This window comes from Neocloeon triangulifer, unplaced genomic scaffold (genome assembly GCF_031216515.1).
Source record: "Neocloeon triangulifer isolate White Clay Creek 2 clone unplaced genomic scaffold, ASM3121651v1 ptg000009l, whole genome shotgun sequence".
Lineage (NCBI taxonomy): Eukaryota > Metazoa > Arthropoda > Insecta > Ephemeroptera > Baetidae > Neocloeon > Neocloeon triangulifer.
The window spans coordinates 1419032-1440567 of NW_026775551.1; the positions used below are offsets into that span (position 1 = coordinate 1419032).

General features: G+C 41.4%; 5 protein-coding genes across 6 annotated transcripts in view; 2 read left to right on the forward strand and 3 right to left on the reverse strand.

Moving 5' to 3' along the window:
* Positions 1–3: 3 nt before the first annotated feature.
* On the reverse strand, positions 4–3750 carry LOC132195564 (NF-X1-type zinc finger protein NFXL1). Its single transcript, XM_059617651.1, has 12 exons — positions 3521–3750; positions 3261–3423; positions 3031–3164; positions 2833–2975; positions 2329–2770; positions 2038–2274; positions 1844–1975; positions 1578–1789; positions 1285–1525; positions 1063–1230; positions 564–1010; positions 4–505 (listed from the first exon to the last, which is right to left on the reverse strand). The coding sequence occupies exons 1-12, from the start codon at positions 3614–3616 to the stop codon at positions 266–268; spliced, it is 2655 nt and encodes an 884-aa protein (XP_059473634.1). The 5' UTR covers positions 3617–3750; the 3' UTR covers positions 4–265.
* A 1131-nt stretch (positions 3751–4881) lies between these two features.
* LOC132195182 (WD repeat domain phosphoinositide-interacting protein 2) lies at positions 4882–11806 on the forward strand. 2 transcript variants are annotated; one of them, XM_059617004.1, is made up of 10 exons: positions 4882–5111; positions 7108–7190; positions 7650–7816; positions 8481–8672; positions 9192–9472; positions 9552–9734; positions 9805–9912; positions 10090–10187; positions 10534–10596; positions 11263–11806. In XM_059617004.1, the coding sequence occupies exons 1-10, from the start codon at positions 4975–4977 to the stop codon at positions 11370–11372; spliced, it is 1422 nt and encodes a 473-aa protein (XP_059472987.1). In that variant the 5' UTR covers positions 4882–4974; the 3' UTR covers positions 11373–11806. The 2 variants fall into 2 exon arrangements, with proteins under 2 accessions (XP_059472987.1, XP_059472988.1); XM_059617005.1 differs by lacking the exon at positions 10534–10596.
* Positions 11807–12855: 1049 nt separating this feature from the next.
* On the reverse strand, positions 12856–14080 carry LOC132195183 (transcription factor BTF3 homolog 4-like). Its single transcript, XM_059617006.1, has 3 exons — positions 13920–14080; positions 13232–13715; positions 12856–13143 (listed from the first exon to the last, which is right to left on the reverse strand). Exons 2-3 carry the CDS (start codon positions 13709–13711, stop codon positions 13138–13140), a joined length of 486 nt encoding a protein of 161 aa, XP_059472989.1. The 5' UTR covers positions 13712–13715; positions 13920–14080; the 3' UTR covers positions 12856–13137.
* Positions 14081–14330: 250 nt separating this feature from the next.
* Positions 14331–17343, forward strand: LOC132195511 (nuclear protein localization protein 4 homolog). Its single transcript, XM_059617555.1, has 10 exons — positions 14331–14482; positions 14675–14758; positions 14813–15228; positions 15297–15420; positions 15479–15658; positions 15716–15853; positions 15971–16270; positions 16329–16489; positions 16546–16717; positions 16923–17343. Exons 1-10 carry the CDS (start codon positions 14465–14467, stop codon positions 17181–17183), a joined length of 1854 nt encoding a protein of 617 aa, XP_059473538.1. The 5' UTR covers positions 14331–14464; the 3' UTR covers positions 17184–17343.
* Positions 17344–17404: 61 nt separating this feature from the next.
* LOC132195512 (nuclear migration protein nudC) overlaps positions 17405–21536 on the reverse strand; it is a 42215-nt gene continuing 38083 nt past the window's right edge. The window contains exons 5-7 of the mRNA XM_059617556.1: positions 18276–18467; positions 17668–17870; positions 17405–17613 (exon numbers count right to left, since the gene is read on the reverse strand). Coding sequence (XP_059473539.1) covers positions 17562–17613; positions 17668–17870; positions 18276–18467 — 447 coding nt within the window. The 3' untranslated portion in view covers positions 17405–17561. The remainder of the gene's footprint in view (positions 17614–17667; positions 17871–18275; positions 18468–21536) is intronic.

Below are 21536 nucleotides of genomic sequence, written 5' to 3' on the forward strand. Positions count from 1 at the left end.
AACTGTTTCTCACTATCTTTATTTTTTTTACTCTGAAATCAGCATTTTTCAATCAAATCTCATTTGTGCTTATAAAAATCAAACATTTGCAAGAATGCTATCACTTGACGTCTAAATGAGCTTTTGAAGTCGTTAACCCTTTGAGGCAGCAAAATTGATTGATCGACTTGCAAGATATAAAAGCTCACCACTCTGCCCAAAGCAAACGTTTAACTATCGTTTAAAACAACGAACAAAAAGGAACTGAATTTATAACTATCATAATCTAAGCTTGAGCTTGAAACAAATTGATGAAAAAGCCAATGAAAATTGCAGCAAGGGTGGAGGCAACGACGGTTTTGAGATAACGCTGTGACCAGGATGGCTCTTCCTGCTCACTCTGCCTGCGCCTCTTGTCACGACCAGACTTCTTCTTGCCCTGCTGCCATTTTTCAAATTTCTCCAACTCTTCTTTTTCTTTGCGCTCTTTTTCAGCTCTAACCCTTTCAGCCTCCCGTTCTCTTTCCTGGGAATAAAATAATATTTATATTTAAAAAGAAAATCAAGCAGGGATAAAATAGTACCTCTTTTTCTTTGGCAAGCCTTTCCTTGCAAGTGTCGTCACATGACACTGACACCGATCCATCTCTCACTGCGCAACATTGCAATTCCTTTTTCAACCTCTTGCAAGGGCAGAAGACCTTCACCCTCTTCTTACAGGACTCAGGATTAGGACACTCACCAGAGTGACAATCTGCCTGACACCTGTGTCCACAGCCGTAATTTTTAGGACACTGGTTGCCGCAATTGAGCAATTTTTCCAATTCCTCTTTATTTCCCTCATTTTCAACTTTTGTCCACTGATGGCATGGTCTGAGGAGCTGGTTCAAGCCGCAGTGACACTTGAGTTTGATGCTCTGCTGACATGGCTTGCAAGGGGCTGGGTGACAAGGCAGCAAACAAGGATGTGAACATCCTTTAGGACGGCTAAGCTGACAGGGCGATTCGCACGCTGAGCAATTTGTTCCAGCCTGAATTAATTATTTACAAGTTTGAAATTAAAAATAAACTAAAATTTCTTACTTTGAGTACATCCGGCGCATTCTTGACTGTGTGGCACAGAAGAGTGCACAGATGGTTGCCGCACTTGAGACTTCTGCCGCACTGCCGACCACAGCAAGAGGGAATTGCCTTAAAGCAGGGCCAGTCCGCCTTTTCATGACCGCCAAGACAGATGACAGGCATTGGAATCTGACCAAAAAAGTTAGAAATTCCTTATCATGATAATTATAATTAAATTCCAACCAAACAATCGGGACAGGGGAGAGCCTTCTTTTCCTTAATGACTTCTCTTCTATCCCAGGGTCCCTCCAAAGGTCTATCAGGATCAATCACTGTTGTAACCCAAACTGAGGAGTGACAAGGTGCTGGACACGAATGTTTGCATCCGGGGTGGGTGAGCTTGCAAATTTGTTTGCAAGGTGGACACTCTCCAAGGTGACACTTGTGAGGCACTCTCGTCGGATGGTGACAGTCAGACGGGAATCTGAAAATAAAATTGCCAAAAAATTTTGTAATTAGTTAAAACAAGAGCGTACTTGCAATTCAAATTGCACTTGGGTGGTTTGAGCAATTTCTTTCTTCCGCAAGGCAAAGTCATTTTGGCAGCGCCGCAGGCACAACTGTAGGTGTCATTGAGAGGGCAAGGGTAGCACGGCCCAGTGTGGCAAACAGCCGCGCATTTATGCTTCCCACAAGTCAGTTGACGGCCGCAGATCTTCTCGCATGGCGAACATTGGCCGTCACAGCACTGAAAATGTTTACAGTTTTGACTTTTATTAAATTTAATAGTCTAAAGGAATACTTTTCTATTGCAAGGGTGCCTCATGCAATTTTTTGGACGTTTGCACTTGACTTCGCAAGTGAATTCTTTGTGGCAGGGCATCTCCTTTTCATGATTACCACATCGACATGATTTCACCGAGACTTGTAGGCACTGAAATTGAAAATCGTTTTAAAATAAAACTTATTAATTTGATTGAAATAAAAAAGACCTACAATTCCACAACTCTCCTTGTGACACCTTTCCAAGCACTGATGAGCTTTGCAAGACAAAGTTTTGCCACATGTGTCTCCACAGGTGGGGACATCCTGCGTGCAAGGAATATTCTGGACATGACTTTTTCCACAGGGACAGGTTCTCTTGCCCGATCTTGGGCATGGGCCACATTGACCAGGGCGATGGCAGACATCAGAGCAGTTGTGGTTCCCGCAGGAGAGAATTTTTCCACAAACCTGATTTTGTTACAAATACATTTTGAAAAGTCAAAGATCAATTGAGGGTGTTACTTTTTCGCACTGCCACGCCGGACTGGCGCACGGCTGTTCTCGGGACGTGGTTTTGCAGAGACAGAACTGTTTGCTGGTCCGAGGGCAGGGTTCACACTCTCCAGGGTGGCAAAGACTCTCACATTGGTGCTTTCCGCAGGCCAGAGTTGCTCCGCACATGGAGCCGCAAGTCCAAAATTTGTCCGAGCATCTTTTCGGGAATGGTTTACTTTTCTTGCAGTGGCAGGTGGACAAAACTACCTGAGGGCAAGAAGGGCAAGGGCCAGGGTGGCACAAAAGGAGGCACTTGTGACCGCATTCGGGTTGTAGAGGCTTCTGGCAAGTTTCTCCACACGAGTGTGGAACGAGCCATTCCTTGAAGGGCGGATTTTCTCGCTGGCCGCAGAAGCACTGGTATTTTTGAGGGGTGTCGCTTGGCAGATGCTCTGTTCGACATTTAGGGCTGCAATTTTTGTTATTTTTAACACTTGTTCTCCAGTTTTTAAGCTACAGAAATAAACTCACCAGCCCCACTGGATGATTGGTGCCACTTCGAAAGGGGCAGTCAGTTCTTCGGCAGCTTTTTTCTGCTGCGCGACAGAGTCTGCGGCCCAGCGCTGGATGCAAGGCAAGTGGAAAAAGCAGAAGCACTTGTTGCAACTCCATATCTGAATGCAAAAATTGTTTAAAAAAAAAATTGGAGATATAGAACTCAAAAATTACAGCATCTGCATGTTTCACTGTTCCGATGCAGATGAGACAAGTCGCAGCTCCCGACTGGAAAACTTCCTGAAGAAAGTGATTGATTCTTCCTAAGTCTGTTCCACCAGTAGATGTGTATGATTGTAGGACTTTCTCTAAAAATTATAATTTTATTAATCTGATCAATTTTAATCCTTTTTTTAATTCAATGTTTTTGCTTTTTTCCTGTGTACTAATTATTAAAGACTAACCCAGAATATTATCCGTTTGCAGCTCATCGTCCTCATCAGAGGATGGAGAATCAGCTTCCAGGTGCTTTTGAACAGAACTCTCAAGTTTCGCTTTTGCTGCTTGAAATCGTCTCTCTGCATCAGCCCTTTCTAATTCCTTTTTTTGCTGATTCGAGTGATTCGTCTATAAAATAAAATTAATTAACACAAACATTAAAAAAATTAAAAGAGAAGAATAGATGAAAATGAGATTATTTCATAATTATTTTATTTTTTTCTACCTTTGCTGATGAATTGTTCTCCTGCCGGGGCCCAGGCTTCGGGACGCCCCACGCATTTTTCTGGCCTCTGCCTTTCCTTCCTCTTTGTGAATCCATATCCGGACGGCTAGAAGACCATTGCAAAAATTTCTACGGCATTGCGGATTCGGGCAGGAGAACGGCGACTCTGCGTGTTAACGTGTTTTCTTCAGCTTTCGACGTGTTTGCAATATTTTTGCCAAACGAGAACAGCTGGAGCGGACGGCGAGCGCTGATTGGATGTCTTTTTCTACGAAGGTAATTTTGAGGCATCTGCGCGCGAAAATAGAATTATTACCACGGTGGTGTTTTGTAGCTTTTTGTAGTTTTCATTGTTTGTAGGTTGTAGTTGTTCGCAGAAGCGTTTAATAAAAGTATTATTATTAGATAAGCACTATGTATTAGTTGCAAACTTTTAATAATTTATTAGATTTATTACGTATTCCTTTTATACCTATTTTATATTTATTTGGAAAAAAAATGTTCTCTAAACGTATATTTTATAACAGGTAAATATTTTTGATTTTACGTATATATTACAGCGAGATGCTAGAGAAAAAAAAAACACGAATAGTTAGGAAAAAAGCGAAAAAAAGCAAAAATGATAAAAAAAATCTTGTAATCATATAAATTTTATTATGTCTTTTTTTCTAAATCTTATTTTGGTTGGAAAATTTCAAGTATTCATAATGTTTCAGTTGTAAAGACGAAACACGAAACTGAAACGATTTTTTTGTATTTGCACAAGACATGCTCTAATTCAGCTATTTTTTTATTAGAAAAGCTAGTGTAAAGCAATAACACTCAAGAAGTGGCAAAGTGGTGACAAGTATTACATTTTTTTGCGAATTATGCTAAAAACGTCGTGAGAGAATATTATGTGCATTGCAGCCACACAATAGAACTACTGCAAAAATTAAGCACAGAAAAAACGGAAAAAACTGCACGCGGTGGGAATAAAAGTTTTGCTGGCTTCTTGTGAAAATTTCAAAGTCACTTCTCTCATCAAGTTCATTGAAGAGAAGAAACCCCTATTTGCAAATCAGCTCAATCTGTTGTTTTTGACTCAATCAAATGTAAAGGGAAAACGTGAGCTAAATAAATTCCCCATTCGGATGTATAATTTTGCAGAAACGTATTGAGAGTGTTGCCGAAAGTGGCCGAGGTGGTGGCAGGGGCGCTCGTCGCCCCTTTTGCGCAGCAGAAAACAGCGCGAATCGGTGTCGCCGCGCGCTGATTGGTCGGCCGCGGCCGTCGGGCGCTGGTCGGGCGAGCACTCGCGAACGCCTCGACCAATCAGAGGGCGCGCTGGCTTCGAGCTCGGCAGCAACGTAAATACAAGAGGAGCATTATCGCTGTATCAGCTGGTGGGCTTGTATCAAGCAAAATGGAGTGATGCCATCAAGGCCGTAGTCGTGCGATTTTACGCAACATTTATGCAAAATTTCGTCCACGGGATAGATGTATTGTCAGCTGGCATCAAAGCAGGAATATCGAGCCTAATGAACCTCGCCGGGCAAGCCGCCGATCCCAACAACGGCGTCTACTTCGTCAACTTCAACCAGGACTTCACGTAAGCCACACAATTTTTAACACTTGAATTTTTTTGCAATTTTTCATTTCCGACTTCGCTTGTCCAACTTTGGAACCTTCGAAGTGTCGATCAAGTTCGGCCCCGAATTCCAAGCCTTGTCACTTCCTGTCCGCGTGACGCGCCTTCTCGTTCGAGAAACTCGGGAAAAAATTGAATTATTTCCGTCGTCGAAATTGCTTGCTTGACTGCAATGGTTTTTTTTATCAGTAGCGAACAAACGAGTGAAATATACGTGTAGCCTTGGATGAAGTTTATATTTTGGCCTGACCTATCTCAAGCGAATGTAGGATTTCGGTGCATCGACGTTGCTAACCAGCGAAAGGCTACTTTTCGGAGGTCGTTGCCCCACTTTCAGTTTGGAACCGAGCAAATTCGAGGAAAAAAAGCATTACTGCGAACAAATCAAATAAATAACTCATCATTACACTCACATAAGTGGTCTTATTATAGAAGGGGAGGAAGGAAGTAAATTAGGTAATAATTAACCTAGTTAAAACAAACTTTGTTCCAGAATTAAGTTAGTGATATTTATATTTTAATGTTTTTGTAAATTAAAAAATAAAAATATTATTTTGCTGATATTATAAATAATATTTTATTAAGAATTAATTTTTTATTCATACTCGTTTAAATGGAATTTTTTATTAAATATTAATTCACGTTTTATTTTCAACGGCTGCAAATTAAAAACCAAATTAATCTCACAAATCATATAAGAAATGTTTACTTTTTCAAAACGTTGTTAGTGTGCGTGTGTTTTTTCTGTTCTAATTAGTGTCTTTTTGTGTGTTTTAAAGTGTAAAGCAGTTTCGGGGTTTCATTTTTAAGAGATTTTTATTTTATGCGTTGTTTTACTGAAACGTTGCGATAGAAACTTTGCTCTAAAGAATGAAATACAAACAAAAATTTTGAATTTTAATTGGGGATTAATTTTTAAATGACCCAAAAAATTACTATTCTTGTGTCACAAAAAATTAAAAAATTGGAAAAAAAATGGCAAACAAAGCGATCCAGACCAGTTTAGTTGCTCTGTTTGCCCTAATTTTCTGGGTTTTAATTGATTTTTTTTTGTGACAGGAATATTAATTTTTGGGTCGTTTAAAAATTAATTTCTCAATAAAAATTCAATTCCAATTTTTAAAGCCAAGATTTCTTGCACTGTTTCAGTAAAACCACGTAAAAATCTCATAAAAATATTTTTTTGCAAATTTCTTCAATTAATATGGAAACAAAAATCAATTTTTTATTTCAAGCAATCAAAATATTACTAAACCTTAAAAATCTTCCGAGATTGCAATAATATAATTTAAGCCTCTGTTAATTAAAATAATTATCTTCCTGTTATTTTTTCTGCAGCAATATCAAAATGTCTTATTTTACATAAAATCAGCTGCAGAATTTAATGATATTTTTTCTCCTTTTACGCGTAGTTGACAAATAAAAGCAAACATTTTTGCAATCGACAGGCACGCGTGTGTTCGCAGGCAGGTTCGCGGTATATTGCAATCGTCGCTCTGCACAGCTGCAGTGGAGGTGAAAGTCAAAATCGGCTGGAGAGGGAACTGCCGCGCGCTTATTACATTTGTAATAATAATTTATCCTCGATAAAAATGCAACAAGTCGTCCCCGTCAGTCTCGTTTGTGCGAGTGTCGAAATCGGGCGCGTCGAGTGCACCTATTAGCCTTGAATCATCTCAACCTTCCAGCAGCTGCGCCACTTGTTACTTTTCACCCGATAAGCAACAATATCCTTTTTATTTATTATTGTTCTCATTATCGCGACTAAGACGACGGGTGTGCGCGAGATCGTTGACTGTCTCGGACTTTAATTTTTTTTCCTCGCTCACTCGGAGATTAAACCGATCTATGACGGCGATGATGAGTTTCTGAACAACGACGGAGTTGCGTCACGCGGACGCAGACGGAAGATGTTTTTGTCGCAAGAAGACTGTCTGAAACCATCCCTCTATTTCAGGTCGCTGGCCGTTGGCTCGAAAACTGGCTACAAGTTGTTCACACTATCTGCAGTCGACAATCTAGTCCAGATCTACGAGAATGGTGAGAACAACAAGTGACTTAAAAATAAAGCTCCTAATTGATTTGTTTTGCTTAATTTGAGTAATTCATTTTTTGTTTATGATTTAAATTAAAGATTCTAATTTAGTTGGCCATTTTCTGAATTTTTTTTCCCAAGAAAATGTTCAAATATGATTTCTTTTTATTCAAATGAAGAAGAAATAACGCGATTTTTAGTTAAATTTTACTCATGAATTTTCAGTTTTTTTTTTTTACCATTTTTCAACCAAAATCCAGACGAAATGAGTTTCCGCATTTTATCAGAGAAAAATCATAAAATCTCCATGACCGTGGCATTAGAAAGTTGAGCAACCGCAATGCCATTAGCCGTGCAAACTGCGCAGTATCCCTATCTCCGTCATTCTCTCTCATTTTTATTCCTTCCCTGCCCACGGTTGTTGTTTTCATTTTGCTGGAGTTAACATGTCAATTTTTTCGCAGACTCGGAGGATATTTGCCTGGTGGAACGGCTGTTCAACAGTAGCCTGGTAGCGGTGGTCAGTCTTTCGTCTCCTCGCAAGCTGAAGGTCTGCCACTTTAAAAAAGGCACCGAGATCTGCAACTACAGCTACTCAAACACCATCCTCGCCATCAAGCTCAACAGAAAGGTGAGACGCTGGCAAAGATGAAAATAAAAAAAAGTCTGAGAAAGCCCGGGAATGAGTCTCGAGTAATCTAATTAAAACTACTGTACAAAACTGGAAAACAAAGACTAAAGATGGAAATTCATGCAATTTGCTATTGAGGAGAAAAGTTAATCAAGTGCAAAATTATAAATTTTGGGCCAATGCTTATTAAAAAAGTAAATTCAAAGAAGTAATATTCTATCAAATTAAAACAAAAATGAATTGCTTATTGCGTTTAATTGATTTCGATGATGTTAAGAAATTTTGTGACACTTAAAGATAAGTTTTATTTGTATAAGAAAATCTCATCATTGACCTCTTTCAAATCCAAATTGGTTAAAATTTAAAATACTTTTTCCGATGAGAAATTGAATTAATATTTTTTCTATTCTTGCAAATGCAAATTCTATTACAAGGTCTGCTAAAAGTAAAAAGAGCTTAGGTTTATTCTTACAGCATTGTTTTTGCTGACATTGTGTCGCAAATTTTTTATGTAAATCAGCCAGACGCATTCATTTGGCGATCGGTATTTGCTTATAAAACGAGCCACCGCACTCGTCTGATGTTTGACCTCCTATTGTGTGCGGCGAGCAATGCCATTTTATTAGCTCATCTATTAAATGCCAATGAATGGTTTTGATTTCAGCGGCTGGTAGTATGTCTGGAGGAATCGTTGTACATCCACAACATCCAGGACATGCGCGTCCTGCACACAATCAGAGACACGCCACCGAACCCCATGGGCCTCTGCACCTTGTGCAATGGAGAGGTCAGCTACCTCGCATACCCTGGCTCGAGCACCATTGGTGAGGTGCAGGTGTTCGACGCCCTAAACCTGGTGAGAAAATTATTTATATCCTCCTTTTTTTAAACAGTCCAATTGCCATGATTGTTCCTGCTTTGAAAGGATATTATTTAAAAAATTTAAAGTATTTGTATCTTTATATTTTATTTTATTTTATTTAACTAATAAAAATATTGACTTCATTGAATATGACAATAAATTTTAATTCAATTACAAGAATAATTTCCGAATAGTTAAAAATTTTCAAAAAATCCTTTTGCTTATTGATGACACTAACTGAAATTAATATTCATGATTTGAATTAAAACCCCAATTTTCTAAAAAATTTTCATTAAATAATTTGAATTGAATTTCTTTCAAAATAAAATCTTTCCTTAATTCTTTTCAAACTGTCAATTTTGACTTGGTATATTTTATATTGACAATCTGAAATTCGTTGTTTTGAATCTGTCTGAGCTGTTAATTTGATAAGTGGTAATGAAGCCAAATCTGCGAATCTACAACCCTGAGGAGTTAAACAAATAATTGTTAAACAATTTTCTTTCTGACCAGAGTGCAAAAATTATGATCCCCGCCCACGAATCGCCACTGGCTGCGATGGCCTTCAACTACACGGGTCAGCAATTAGCCACCGCTTCGGAGCGCGGCACTGTCATCCGAGTCTTCAACGTTGCCGACGGAAGTCGACTGTGGGAGTTCCGGCGCGGCGTCAAACGGTGTGTGGCCATCTCTAGTTTGGCCTTCAGCCCAGACGCCACTTTCCTCTGCTGCTCCAGCAATACCGAAACGGTGCATGTTTTCCGCCTCGACCAACCAGACAGCCCCAGGCAAAGGTAACTTGTTTAAAAAGCATTTTGATCAATAAAATTTAAATATTTATATTACATTTAAATTAAATTTTTTTATCAACAGCCAACAAAATTTACCGCAACCTGCTGATGCTGGTGCTGGCTGGATGGACTATTTATCCAAGGCTGTGTCTCGATCTGCAAACCTCTTACCCGCCAGGATGACGGACGTGTTCTCTCAAGGAAGGGCTTTCGCTACTGCCCACCTGCCATTCCAAGGTGTTCGCAGTATGTGCTGTGTAGTTAGGTAATTCGCCGCGCAAGCTGATTAATTTGCATAATTGTTTCAACGCAATGCACGTTTCTTCTAATTGCAGCATTCAGAAGGTGCCAAGGCTGTTGGTGGCATCGGCAGATGGCTACCTGTATGTCTACGAAATCAACACTGCTGAGGGCGGTGACTGCGTTCTCCTCAGACAGCACAAGTAAGCCAAATTATAAATAGCTCAATTACTTAAATTTAAAGTTATTTTTGCAAGCTGGACTACGACAGTTTGTTAAAAGTTTCTTGTTTCAAATTACTTATTTGAATTAAGCAGACCATTTTTTAAATTCTTTTTCTTGCCTTGAACAATTCTAAAAATTTGAATTTTTTAATCCAGGTTGGACGGAAAAGCCACAGAAGGCTGCCCGCCAAAGGCTATTTCGACTGACGTAGTCGACAAACCCTCGAGCTCCATTGCGCTGCCCAAGCCCGAAGGTAAGTCGACTGGACACCGCATTTAGCATGGTGTGTTAATCTCCACCCCGAGGACGTGGTGCCAAATGTGTTTGCACCAGACCTCCCAAGCAATTCCTTGCCTACAATGAATTGGCCTCTGCCGACGAAGGGCGCGAGACGTTGTGTCTCCGCTCGTGCGGCACGCCAGACATTTTTTTGCACACCCGACAGACTGATGTTTCTCTCTCTCTCTCTGTTCCTTCACACAGCAGTTTTTGTTCCTTTGACTTTCTCTGACTGAGAGTAGCTTTGTGACCAGACCAACTGGACCCCATCCAGTTGGCCGCCGAATTAATTTTGATTGTTGAAATTTGTGCTCCCGCAGCAGGCGCCATTAGTAGCTACGCTGGAATTTTGAAGGGCAGTGGCAGCGCCAGCGTCATGTCAGGTACTACTGGCCCCCCTTAAAATTTGTACTAAAGAATTAAAGGACATTTTGGGCAGCGCAAGTACCTCTGTGCTGCTTTGCATCAATCAAAATTCCTCATCATGTACATTCACGTTCACTTTAAAATTTAAGTCCAACACCTTTAGTAGAGTATCTTCTTTTTAAATCTATGTGTCGCAAAATCTTTTTTTTTCAACCTTACTTCTAGATTCCTATAAATAAAAATAATTAAGATCAGGAGAACAACACAAAGAATACTAGTTAAAATTAAATTGGCCCTAAAAAATGAAAATTATTGAAATAAATGTTACTTGCAACATTAAATTCATTAAACCTCTTTTTCTCAACAAATTTTTATTATTTTCTTGGCTGTTTCAAGATTAGTTAAAATAAAAAATGATTTTAAAAGATTCTTTGTGTAAGTGGGCCAAACTGAAATCAATTTTTCCGGCAGGTAAGTCTTATCGAAAAGTGTAATTTTGAATTTGTGTGGTGTTGGGTTTTTCCATGGATATATTATTATTGTTGTTCAACATATTTTCTATGGCAAGGTCAATCAAACCCGCTTTTCCTCTTATTATGTCTGAATTTTTGAAAATCTTTGGGTCGAAATATTTTGTAGTTCACCAAGCAAATTAACCAAAGTTGCTTCTGCTGTGCTTCTAGAATCGGACAAACTGCGCGAAATGAAGTTTGCCACGGAGCTGCCTCCCGAGGGACCACTCCAGTTGGACGACGACAGCGAATTTCCTCCAGTTACCCAGAAAACCGAGTGATAATAATAGAAGCTCCTTTCGTGCACAGACTCGCTTCGCCACGAGAGCATAGAGACACGTTTGTTCGATTAATTTTCACAAACCGTACGTCGCTAACGTAAAGAACAGCAAAGTTATTTTTGTACACGAAATTCCAAAATCCTTTTTCGACTTTCCTTTTTTGGCTGATGTGAGCTGGACAAAAGAAAAATGGTGGATAATTATTTTTAACTTTCGACGCTCACTTGCTGTTTTCACCGAATCGCATAAGTGGTCAGTTTGAAGATTTTCCTGTGTAGCAAATAAGTTGTAATAATTTTATCTCGCTGTATAATTATCGATAAAAGGAAAAAGCGTTCTGTGAAAATTTCAAAAAGCCTATAAAAATGTTAAAATTGCTGAAAATGACAAGAAAAAAATATCTTAACTTTTTAAGAAGCCAGTAAGTCGAAAAATCTTTTTCATGTTTTGGTTTGTTTTCTCTTTTTTTGATTATTTTGGGATTATTTTTCTAAACTCCTCAGCACTCCTTGAAAATGTAAAAAACTACACCCACTCAAGTAAAACTTCAAAGTACAACAAATTGGTGTCATCGTGTAATGTAAATAATCAAATTGCTATATTAGAATGAAAATCGATCGTTGGACAATATACAACATGTAGCGAGAGAGAGAGCAAGATTTTAATTTATTCGCCGCCATACGAGCACTTCTCTGCTACGAATATGATTAAAGTGTATAATTTTATGTTAACGCGTATGTACCAGCTGCGTCACTCTTATTTGCCGATTAATTAATTACATTTGGAAGTACGGAGCAGTATAAAGCGCAGTTGTTTTATTTATTGCTACAAAAGTGTGTCGTCAATTAATACTGTTGACGTGTAAGCAGTACTACGTTTTTACTCTGTATCATTGCATGTTTTTGAGAGAACATGCTTTCAAAGGCTGACGACGTGAGACCAGCGAGCCGCCGAGGGACGGCCCGTCATCAAGCAAGCGCCTGTTCTGTTTGTGAATTGCTTGACTCTCCGCGGTGAAATTATGTAATTCTGGATTGTAAAATAAAAATGTTGCTTGATGATGAATGTGTCAATAAAAGCTAAGTGAGAAGAAGAAAAAGAAAATCTACAGTTGATTGATTTATACTTGAAGTTGCTTTGTTTGCCTTGGATTTCTCATCATAATATTTAACAACAGGCTTTATCAATCTATATGTGAAATAAAAATTGTATTTGTACTGTTGTCTTCTCAACAAGTTAATATAGTTTTATGAAGTCTACATGAAAATTATGAAGCACAAGAAATGTTTAAGTTTCCCTGTACAATTAAGAGTCCTGATTTGCGCTTCAAGAACAATTTTAAAATAATATTTTATTAATATTCAGTTATTAAAATTTTGTAGCTCAACATAAACAAATAATATCTTCAGATTTGTACTAAAAAATTAGGTCAATCATAGAAAATATCAGGGTACTTTGACGTGACTAAATAAAATCCAAGTAATCGAGTAGTCTATCATTTCGTACAAATCATTTAAGACTTGCGGAAACATTTCTCTTTAATTTGAAAAAAAATATTACACCAACACAAAGGAAGTACAAGAACTGCAAAAAATGGGTGGCGTTGAGAAAGAAAATTCCAAGTGTTACTGCTGCTGAAATCAAACAGGCACTAGGAATGTCCATGGAAATTCCTTTACTTTCTTCTCCTCGTCAATTTAAAATTGTTTCAACGTCTCCGGCTTGTTTCTGATCGCAACAGTCAATTTGGTATAGTTTTAAACGTTTAATCCTGAAACAAAAGAAAAACATGGATTAACCAGACTGTTAAGAATCAAGTTATGATTAAAAAAAGAGAGTCCTCAACCGTGAAGACATACCGATTTCTTGGCAGACGGGGCCTCTCCTTTACTGGCTTCGTCGAAGTTAGACTTGAGGTCAGGCACGAAGTCATCGTCCTCGCCTTCAGCCGGTCGAGGCTGGCTGACTCGCTGCGCGTTGATGGACGTGGCCAGACGTCTCAACTGGCTCATGCTGTCCGGTCCAAGTTGGCTGAAGATTCCTGGAAGCATGTCGGTGATTTGCTTCTCGTCGGCGCGGCCCGTGATGGCAAACGTGTTGGCGCCACCGGCAGCCTGTGTCTTCGGGTTGTTGAAGTGCAGGACGGTGCCGTCGTCCTTGAACATGTTGACTTCCTCGATGCCAGGAATGGGGTTGACGTTGAGCTTCTTCAGGCAGCTCTGCAACTTCTTGTCGTCGGTCTCGGCGGTTGCGTGCACAACCTTCTTCTTGCGGCGCGGGGTGCCCTTGCCACCGATGCGCACCTGCGCCTGCAACTTCTTCAGCTTCTCCTCATTCATGGTTCTGAAAGTTTCCAAAAGTCAACTTCAAGTTTCAAGTAATGGAAATCGCAACAAAAAAATCAAGAGAGGCGACGCGGCGTTTGGGCGCGATTCGCCGGAAAACAAGGAAGTGAATGTTCAATGTCATGCACGGAAGGCCAGGTGCGCCGCAAATTCGTGCTGGCTTTTCGAGTCAAAATGTCGGCTAATTCGGCGTGATACTCACTAAATATGTTTTTTAGATGCGGAAGGATGTGTTAAAACTTGAATTGAGCGTTCGTGAAGTGGAATTCGGCTTAAATTAGCTTGAAAACCGGCTAAATTACGCTCTGCGGTTCGTCAATCACCCATGAGGCGAGCTGCAAAACAAACGAGAATCGCCAAAATTGGAGACTGCAGCGCCGCGAACGCTCAAATTTGCACTTTAGTTTCGATTAGGTTGCCTAGATGGCGTTGTTAATAGATATAGCCACAAATTATTTACAGAATGTTGACAAAGAACAAATAAATTTTAAAATAAAAACTCTTTAAATGCAAAAATTACAATAAAATTAGAATTTTGATACTTTAATTGCAGTTCAAATTGTTTTTTATTGTGTGAAACAGCAAATAATTCATGCATAATTTGTGAAGGTTTGAACTCCTTCCTGCACTACCCGCCTGTGCCTGTGGCCAACCTTCCGTGTGTTGTTGATGAAACTTCATACAGCTGGAAAATGAACAGTCTTTGAATTTGTTGAACTTTCAGAATTCGTAATTTAAGATTACAAAATGAATTCCAAGGAACTGGTAAGTTTTCTCTCTCTTCACAATCCCTTATACTTCTAAATTAACTCTAAATACGTGACTTTTCGAACGAACTTCTGTTCGAAAAACTGAAATTCGCTGAACCCTTTCGCCGTGAAAATCTGCCTTGTCATTCATTCCGTGTGCCCAAGAATTTGTCAAAAAATGATTTTTTTCAAAAATTTCTTTTTGCAGATCATTCGGGTGCGCTCTGCGGAGAAGATGCACCGCATGGTCTTTACTTCTCCAGCTGCCTCCACAAGCGACCTGCTCAAAATGGTATGTGTTGAGCTCAAATGACTGAAACACTTGAATTTTGAAAAATTCTCACAGGTCTGCGAAGAACTGAAAGATTCGCCAGACAACTACTCGCTCCACACAGAGCAGAGGACGAGCAGTCCTGCTGTGCCCATCTCATCTAGAAATCTGCTGAACAAGTATGCAAGTGGTCAAGTTTTCTATCTGTTCCGTTCTCCGCACGCTCCGTCAATGGATCAGGAGGAATCGATGCAGACTGAGGAGACTGTTAGAAAGGAAATCGTCATGGAACCCATCGACGTGCAGTTGCTGGCCGAGTCTGGCAAAATCGAGAGGGGCAGAGACGAGAAACTGTGTCGTCACGGACAGAATGGAAGGTGCATCCACTGCTCACCGTTGGAGCCGTACGATGAGGCTTACCTCAAGGAGCACAACATCAAACATTTGTCCTTCCACTCTTATCTGAAGAAAAAGTCCTCATCTGCCAGTGGGTAGGGAGTTTGAACACACATTTCAAAATCAAGATTGTCCTGCATTTAAATTGCTTTTAAATTTTCAGATCAAAGTTTCTTGGTTTGGAAGATCTCGAATGCAAGATCAAACCTGGATGCAGGGACCACTTGCCGTGGCCAGCTGCGGTTTGTACCAAGTGCTCGCCAAGTGCAGTCACCCTCAATAGACAGGTAATTTTCATGAATTAATCTCTTAAACAAGAAAAAACTGTTCTCGCAAAAATTTCAGTCCTACCGACATGTTGACAATGTGATGTTTGAGAACTCGAGGCTCGTGGAGCGTTTCCTCAATTTCTGGCGGACAACAAGCTACCAGCGCATTGGCTTTCTGTACGGCCGCTACGAGGCCCACACAGACGTGCCTCTCGGGATCAGAGCCACTGTTGCAGCCATCTACGAACCGCCTCAAGTAAAACAACAATTTGATTTTTTGGTACATATAAATTTGATTTTTTTCAACCATCAGGAAAACTCAAAGGATCTGGTCAAGTTGCTGCCTGACGAGCGGCAGGACATTGTGGACAGTTTGGCGCAGGCTTTAGGTCTGAAGAAGGTCGGCTGGATCTTCACCGACTTAGTTGCAGAAGACATTAAAAAAGGAACAGTAAGTTTGATTGAAATATCATTATTAAACACATCTAATATAATTATGTTTTTTTTTAATGCTTAAAACTAGAATTTTTTTAAATGAGTGTTTTAACAAACTGATAACCTACCTCAGGTGAAAAATCTTCGTGGTATCGACACCCACTTCCTGTCGGCCCAGGAGTGCATCACGGCCGGCTACTTCCAGAACCAGCACCCCAACTACATTCACAAGTCACAGTTCGGCTCAAAGTTTGTCACCGTCTGTGTGACCGGAGACAAGAACAATCAGGTGCACATGGAGGGCTACAGTGTGTCCAACCAATGCATGGCCCTGGTCAGGGACAACTGTCTTGTGCCAACCAAGGACGCCCCCGAGCTGGGCTACATCAGGATCCAGGGCGACAACGAGTTTGTGCCTGATGTCTTCTACAAGGTTTGCATTTCTACTTTTTCAGAGCTTTGAAGATTATTTTGTATTTTCCCTGCCATAGGTGACTGACGAATTCAAGAATGAGGTCCAAAGACGCGCCAGGCCTCTGCCTGTTGAGTACTTGCTGGTGGACGTGCCTGCCTCCACCCCTCTCAACCCCCAATACACCTTCTTGGCGAACCAGTCAGTGCACAACAAGAATCCCTTTCCAAATGAAAACAGGTTTGTAATTTGCAAAATATTTCAAGAGTAGAGAATAATAAAAGAAATTGTTTCAGACTCGTTGACAAGCAAATCCAAGATTTCAACGCTCTCACTGATTATTACCAGCAGTTCAATTTGCTGAACGAGGGCGACAACACAGCCGAGATGGCGAGAAGGTTCCTTGAGGCCATGTCAGACTTCCATGTGCTGCTCTACCTTGCCACCATGGACATGTTGCCATTTAAGGTGAGAAATTTCATGAAACCAATAGACTGTTGTGAATTGAAAAATAAAAATTGTTAGCTTTTGAATTTTTTATCACACTTTCCTCTGACAGTGTCAAAGTTTAATTTTTTTTAAACAGAAGGCAACACGACACAATTATTTCAAATTTTCTGCCTCCAAAGCTGAAATTTCAATTGAATTGAGAATAAATAATAAATTGTTTCAGGATCACATGGCTGGCCTGCTGCAGGCAGTGAGGACAGAGGACGCAGAGGCTGCTTGGACGTGGTCTCGAACGTCGCAGTGGACAACAGTCGAGCAACTGATGCTTGCAGCTGGCAGCTCAGACATGTCGGCCCCCAGCAGCTTCTCACCAATGAATGAGATGCCATCGCTGCCTGGTGCGGAACCTTGGAAGTGTAAATACTGCACCTACGAGAACCAGCCAAGCCAGTCGAGCTGCGAGATGTGCAACCTGCCTCGATAATAAAGACGCGCCGAAATCAACCCCCTTTTAAATGCTACAGGAATCCACTGAGCGCTTTGGAATTCGGTGGCCGCGCTTTCAAATTTTCAGTTATGCTGCTCCAAAGGAAATTAATTATTTGTACAAGAACTTGAAAGAATGAAGAATTTGCTACGGACAATACGTAGTTTTGTTTGTTTCCGTACCTTATTTCGGATGTATAAAAAGACGGAACACTGATTTTGGAATGAGAGTTTCTTTATTTAATCCATTTTGCACTTTTCAAAAAGAATTATCCAGCTCATTATTCGCACCGTAGCAACAGAAGTGTGCGGTAATTTTATTGTTAATTTGTGTTAAGTATAGAACTTAGCCTATTGTGCTTGCCAGTGTATTCTGTCAGTTGAATTTGCACTTGGAAAAGTCCATTTCAGGATGCTGTTCCATGAATCTAATGAAAAGCAAGAGTTAAAAATATAAAAAAAAGATAATGGGAAAATGTTACTTTTTCAGCATGTCTTGCTTCTTTTGATCTTCAGAGGTAGGGAGGCCGAGCTCCTTTTGCCTTTGGTCGTACATCATTTTCTCGACCATTCCTCTTGTCTCTCCATCCAGATCTGAGAGCTTCGATGGCTCAGGGTTGATTTTCTTTGTGTTGAGCTCAGGGTGTGTCGTAATCAGACGATTCCACCAGTTCATTTGGTTCACCTGCAAAAGGGTTATTATTAAGATTTGAAAACCTAAAAACCAGCAATTTTTATAATTTTATTTAATACGTCAAGATTAAAAAAAAACTTATATTGCAAATCTTTGAATGAATGACTTATGCAACCTGAAACACACCCGTGTTCAGAAGTTTGCATACTTTAAAAAATGCTGAAATTAAACTTAGCACGATGGCTATTTATTTTATAGAATTTTGTTTTGCTCATGAACAGTGAAAAAAAGAATGAGGAATTTCATTTGTGAGAAATTATTCATAATTTGACTCTCAATTAGAGTGCAAATCAAGTGACACTTGAAATAATTTTCTGATCTAGATCGCATCGGCTCGTTGACATCTAGGCCAAGTTAAGAGTCACTTTTGGTTGGACGAATTAATTTTGGGAGCACCTTTTCGAGGTTGATGAGCAGCGCGCGTCCATTGTCGACGGTCCAAGTGCTCTCATCCACCTTGATCTCGTGCGGCAGGGGTCCGTCGAGGATTGGGTCGCGGCCCTTGATGCCGAAGCGCAGGTGGTTTTTCCTAATGTCGATGAAGAGGTCACGCGGCTTGAGCGGTGCCTTGCCCAGGTCCACCCGCACCTGAAACGCAAACAAGCGGAAAAGAGTAAATAAACAATTGGGCAAGAAGCGTATTCGGTGTTTACTGGCCTTGGCCGCAAAGCTCTATTAAAAAAATGCGCAAACAAAGGTCTAAGGACAATTATTGTCACGAGGACAAAAATTTGATTCATTTTTGTAAAGAACCCGTAAAGTCGTTGAATTTTCAAAAAATGATATATTTTTGTTCTAAGAATATTTTCAAAACTTATGAGTCATGACTGAAGTTTTAAGACGAATTCCTGAATTTAATTATTTCCTTGTAAATGTGGAGATAAAAAAATGGGGGAATTATTGGGAATTTTGCTGACACAAAGAAATAAGAAATTTGATGCTGTGCCGTGTTCAGGAGAATTTCGCCGCCGCCGCCGCCGGTTCACCTTGTCCAGCTGACGCCAAGATCTTTGAACCCACTGGAATCCCAGCCAGGAGCCAAGAAGAGACAATGTCGCCGTCGCTGCGACACCGCAACAGGGAAATTTTGTATGAAAATGCGTGACTGGCCGCGGAGTGCGCGTAGCCTTGACCGCTCGTCGAAGAAAGTCACAAAATTTTCCTTCCTCGTTCGCGAAACTGTTTTGTTGCAAAACGAAAATTGACTAACGACGCTGGCGCCAGAGTCTGGATTTGACTTGATCAGGCGAGTTCTCATAAAAAAAAATGTTGGATTCAAAGGTGAAAGTTGGACACAGCCGCAAGAATAAAAATTAAAAACATACCATTCATCACAAACATGGCAGAAATATTTGATGCATAAATCATTTCTAAAAGATTTTTTTATTAGATTTTCATGATTTGAATTTGAATCGGCCTTTCCTCGATGGATTTTGTGAGTTCTTTAATGTTCAAGAAAAAAAAAAATCCTGCTCTACATGTTTTGGCTCCAAGAGCTGTGGAATTCTTTTGACAAAAATTAGTACATAAATTAATTATATAAAAGTGTTTTCATCACCACAAAATGCCCCCCAAACGATTTGGGACATTTTGCCCCTGTTTCCATCCGAAACTGAGACGAAAATTGAAACATTCCAAAAGACGGAGACGAATGGCCGGCGCCGGAATGCAGCGGACCGTGGTACTCACCCTGGCCTGTGTCATCCTCCTGCGGCTCCAGGTTGACATCCTCCGACGCCGACACAACCAGCAGGCCCCGCGAGCGCTGCCGAGCCCCCTGACTGCCCAGTTCACCACCCTGGAGGTCAACAATAACTGCGTGGTGAGCTGCTGGGTCGCGGTCAGCTGTGCACAGGTGAGCGAGCGGAGCGCATACAGGAATGTGCAAACCGCTCGCTTGATATGTGCACCGCGCGACAAATGCAGCCTTCGCTCGGCAGTGTCCGCCGCAGGCAGCTGTCTCACCATCTTCGCGCTGCTTTGCGGTGACATCAACGTGCTGCCCGGCCCGACAAGGTCAGCCCCGGCTCTCTGCGTACACTGCGACAAGGTAGGACGCAAAAATGCAGTAAAAATAAATTGTTGCGAGTGCGGCCGAATATTTCACAGAACGTGTCTCATCAAGGCAGAAAAGCTCTCCGACAAAGAGTTCAATAGGCTGCGAAAAAATAAAAACTACCGCTGCTGGAGTTGCAACCTTCCCTCCTTTAATGATTCATTCTGGAGTTTGCCGCCGCCGCCTCCCAGCCCCCCTCGTGTCACAAACGCGCCACGCCGGATAAACAGAAATGCCCTTTCGTTCTTGTCCTTCAATGCCCGCTCCTTAAAGGACAGAAAGAAGGCCGCCGATATTCACGCCCTGATTCAAACACATTCGGCCGATATATGCGCGGTGAACGAGACGTGGCTCTCGCCTGATATTCACAATCACGAGGTGCTGCCGCGAGAGTACGTCGTCCTTCGAAAGGACCGACTCGGCTGCCGACGCGCCGCGGGTGGGGTGCTACTCGCGATTCGTCCACACCTGCAGCCAAAACGACTCGGACACCTCGAGGGGCGCGCGGAAATTGTTTGGGCTCAAATAAAAGTTGGCAACCTGCGTCTCCTGGTCGGCTCTGCGTACCGGCGGCCAAATTCCGACGCGGCCTACAACGCGGCGCTGATCAATTCACTTGAACTCGCGGCGGCCGAGCAACACAATTTTGACGGCTGCTTTTTGACTGGCGATTTTAATCTCAATGTTTGCTGGCAAAGTGAACCACCGCTCGCTCGCGCCGCCCCCGCCGAAGATTTTGTCGACGCGTTTTCATTAATGGCCCTGACACAATTAATAAAAGACCCTACCAGAACAACAGATACAACAGAAAACACTCTCGACTTGTTCCTGACCGACGTGTCTGCCCTTGTTGCGGCCACGGAGGTGGTGCCGGGGGTGAGCGATCATGACGCCCTTTTCGCCACCCTTACGGCCACCGCGCTGCGCCCCATGTCGGCGCCGCGCGAAGTTTTGGACTTTCGTCGAGTGTCTTGGCCCGATTTGAATGCCGCACTCGCTCAGAGGCTAATTAGAGTTTTCGCGATTAACGAGGTGAATGAGCTGTGGGAAAATTGGAAAAAGATCGTCTTTGAATGTGTAGAGGAATTTGTACCAAAGAAAAAAATCGGTGGCGCCAAAAGAAGACTTCTCCCATGGCTGGATAAATACACAAACTCGCTGATCAAAATTCGCGACCAGCTCTACAAAAAATGGCAAACGGAAAAAACGCTCCCGGCGCGGCAAGCATTCCTAGCAGCCAGAAAAACAACGCAATCTGCCATTCGGTCGGCGCGAAATAAATGGCTATGGCAGCTCGGAAAAGGCCCTGATGGCAACAATGAGTTCTGGAGGTACATTAATTCAAAAACCAAGGTGCCGAATAATAATGCCAGTTTTGAGCTCAATGGGAAAAATATTGTCGAGCCCCGCGAGGTGGCAGCCGGCTTCAGTGACACCTTCAAGAGTAATTTCTCCCAGGCCACAAATATTTTCCCATTCATTAGGCGCACACCGGCGAGCGTAAATTCCTCGGCTACTACACTATGCGAGATAGTATGCATACCTTGGCTGGTGCACAATGAATTGCAGGCAATAAAAGCGAATGCAGCCGCGGGCCCCGA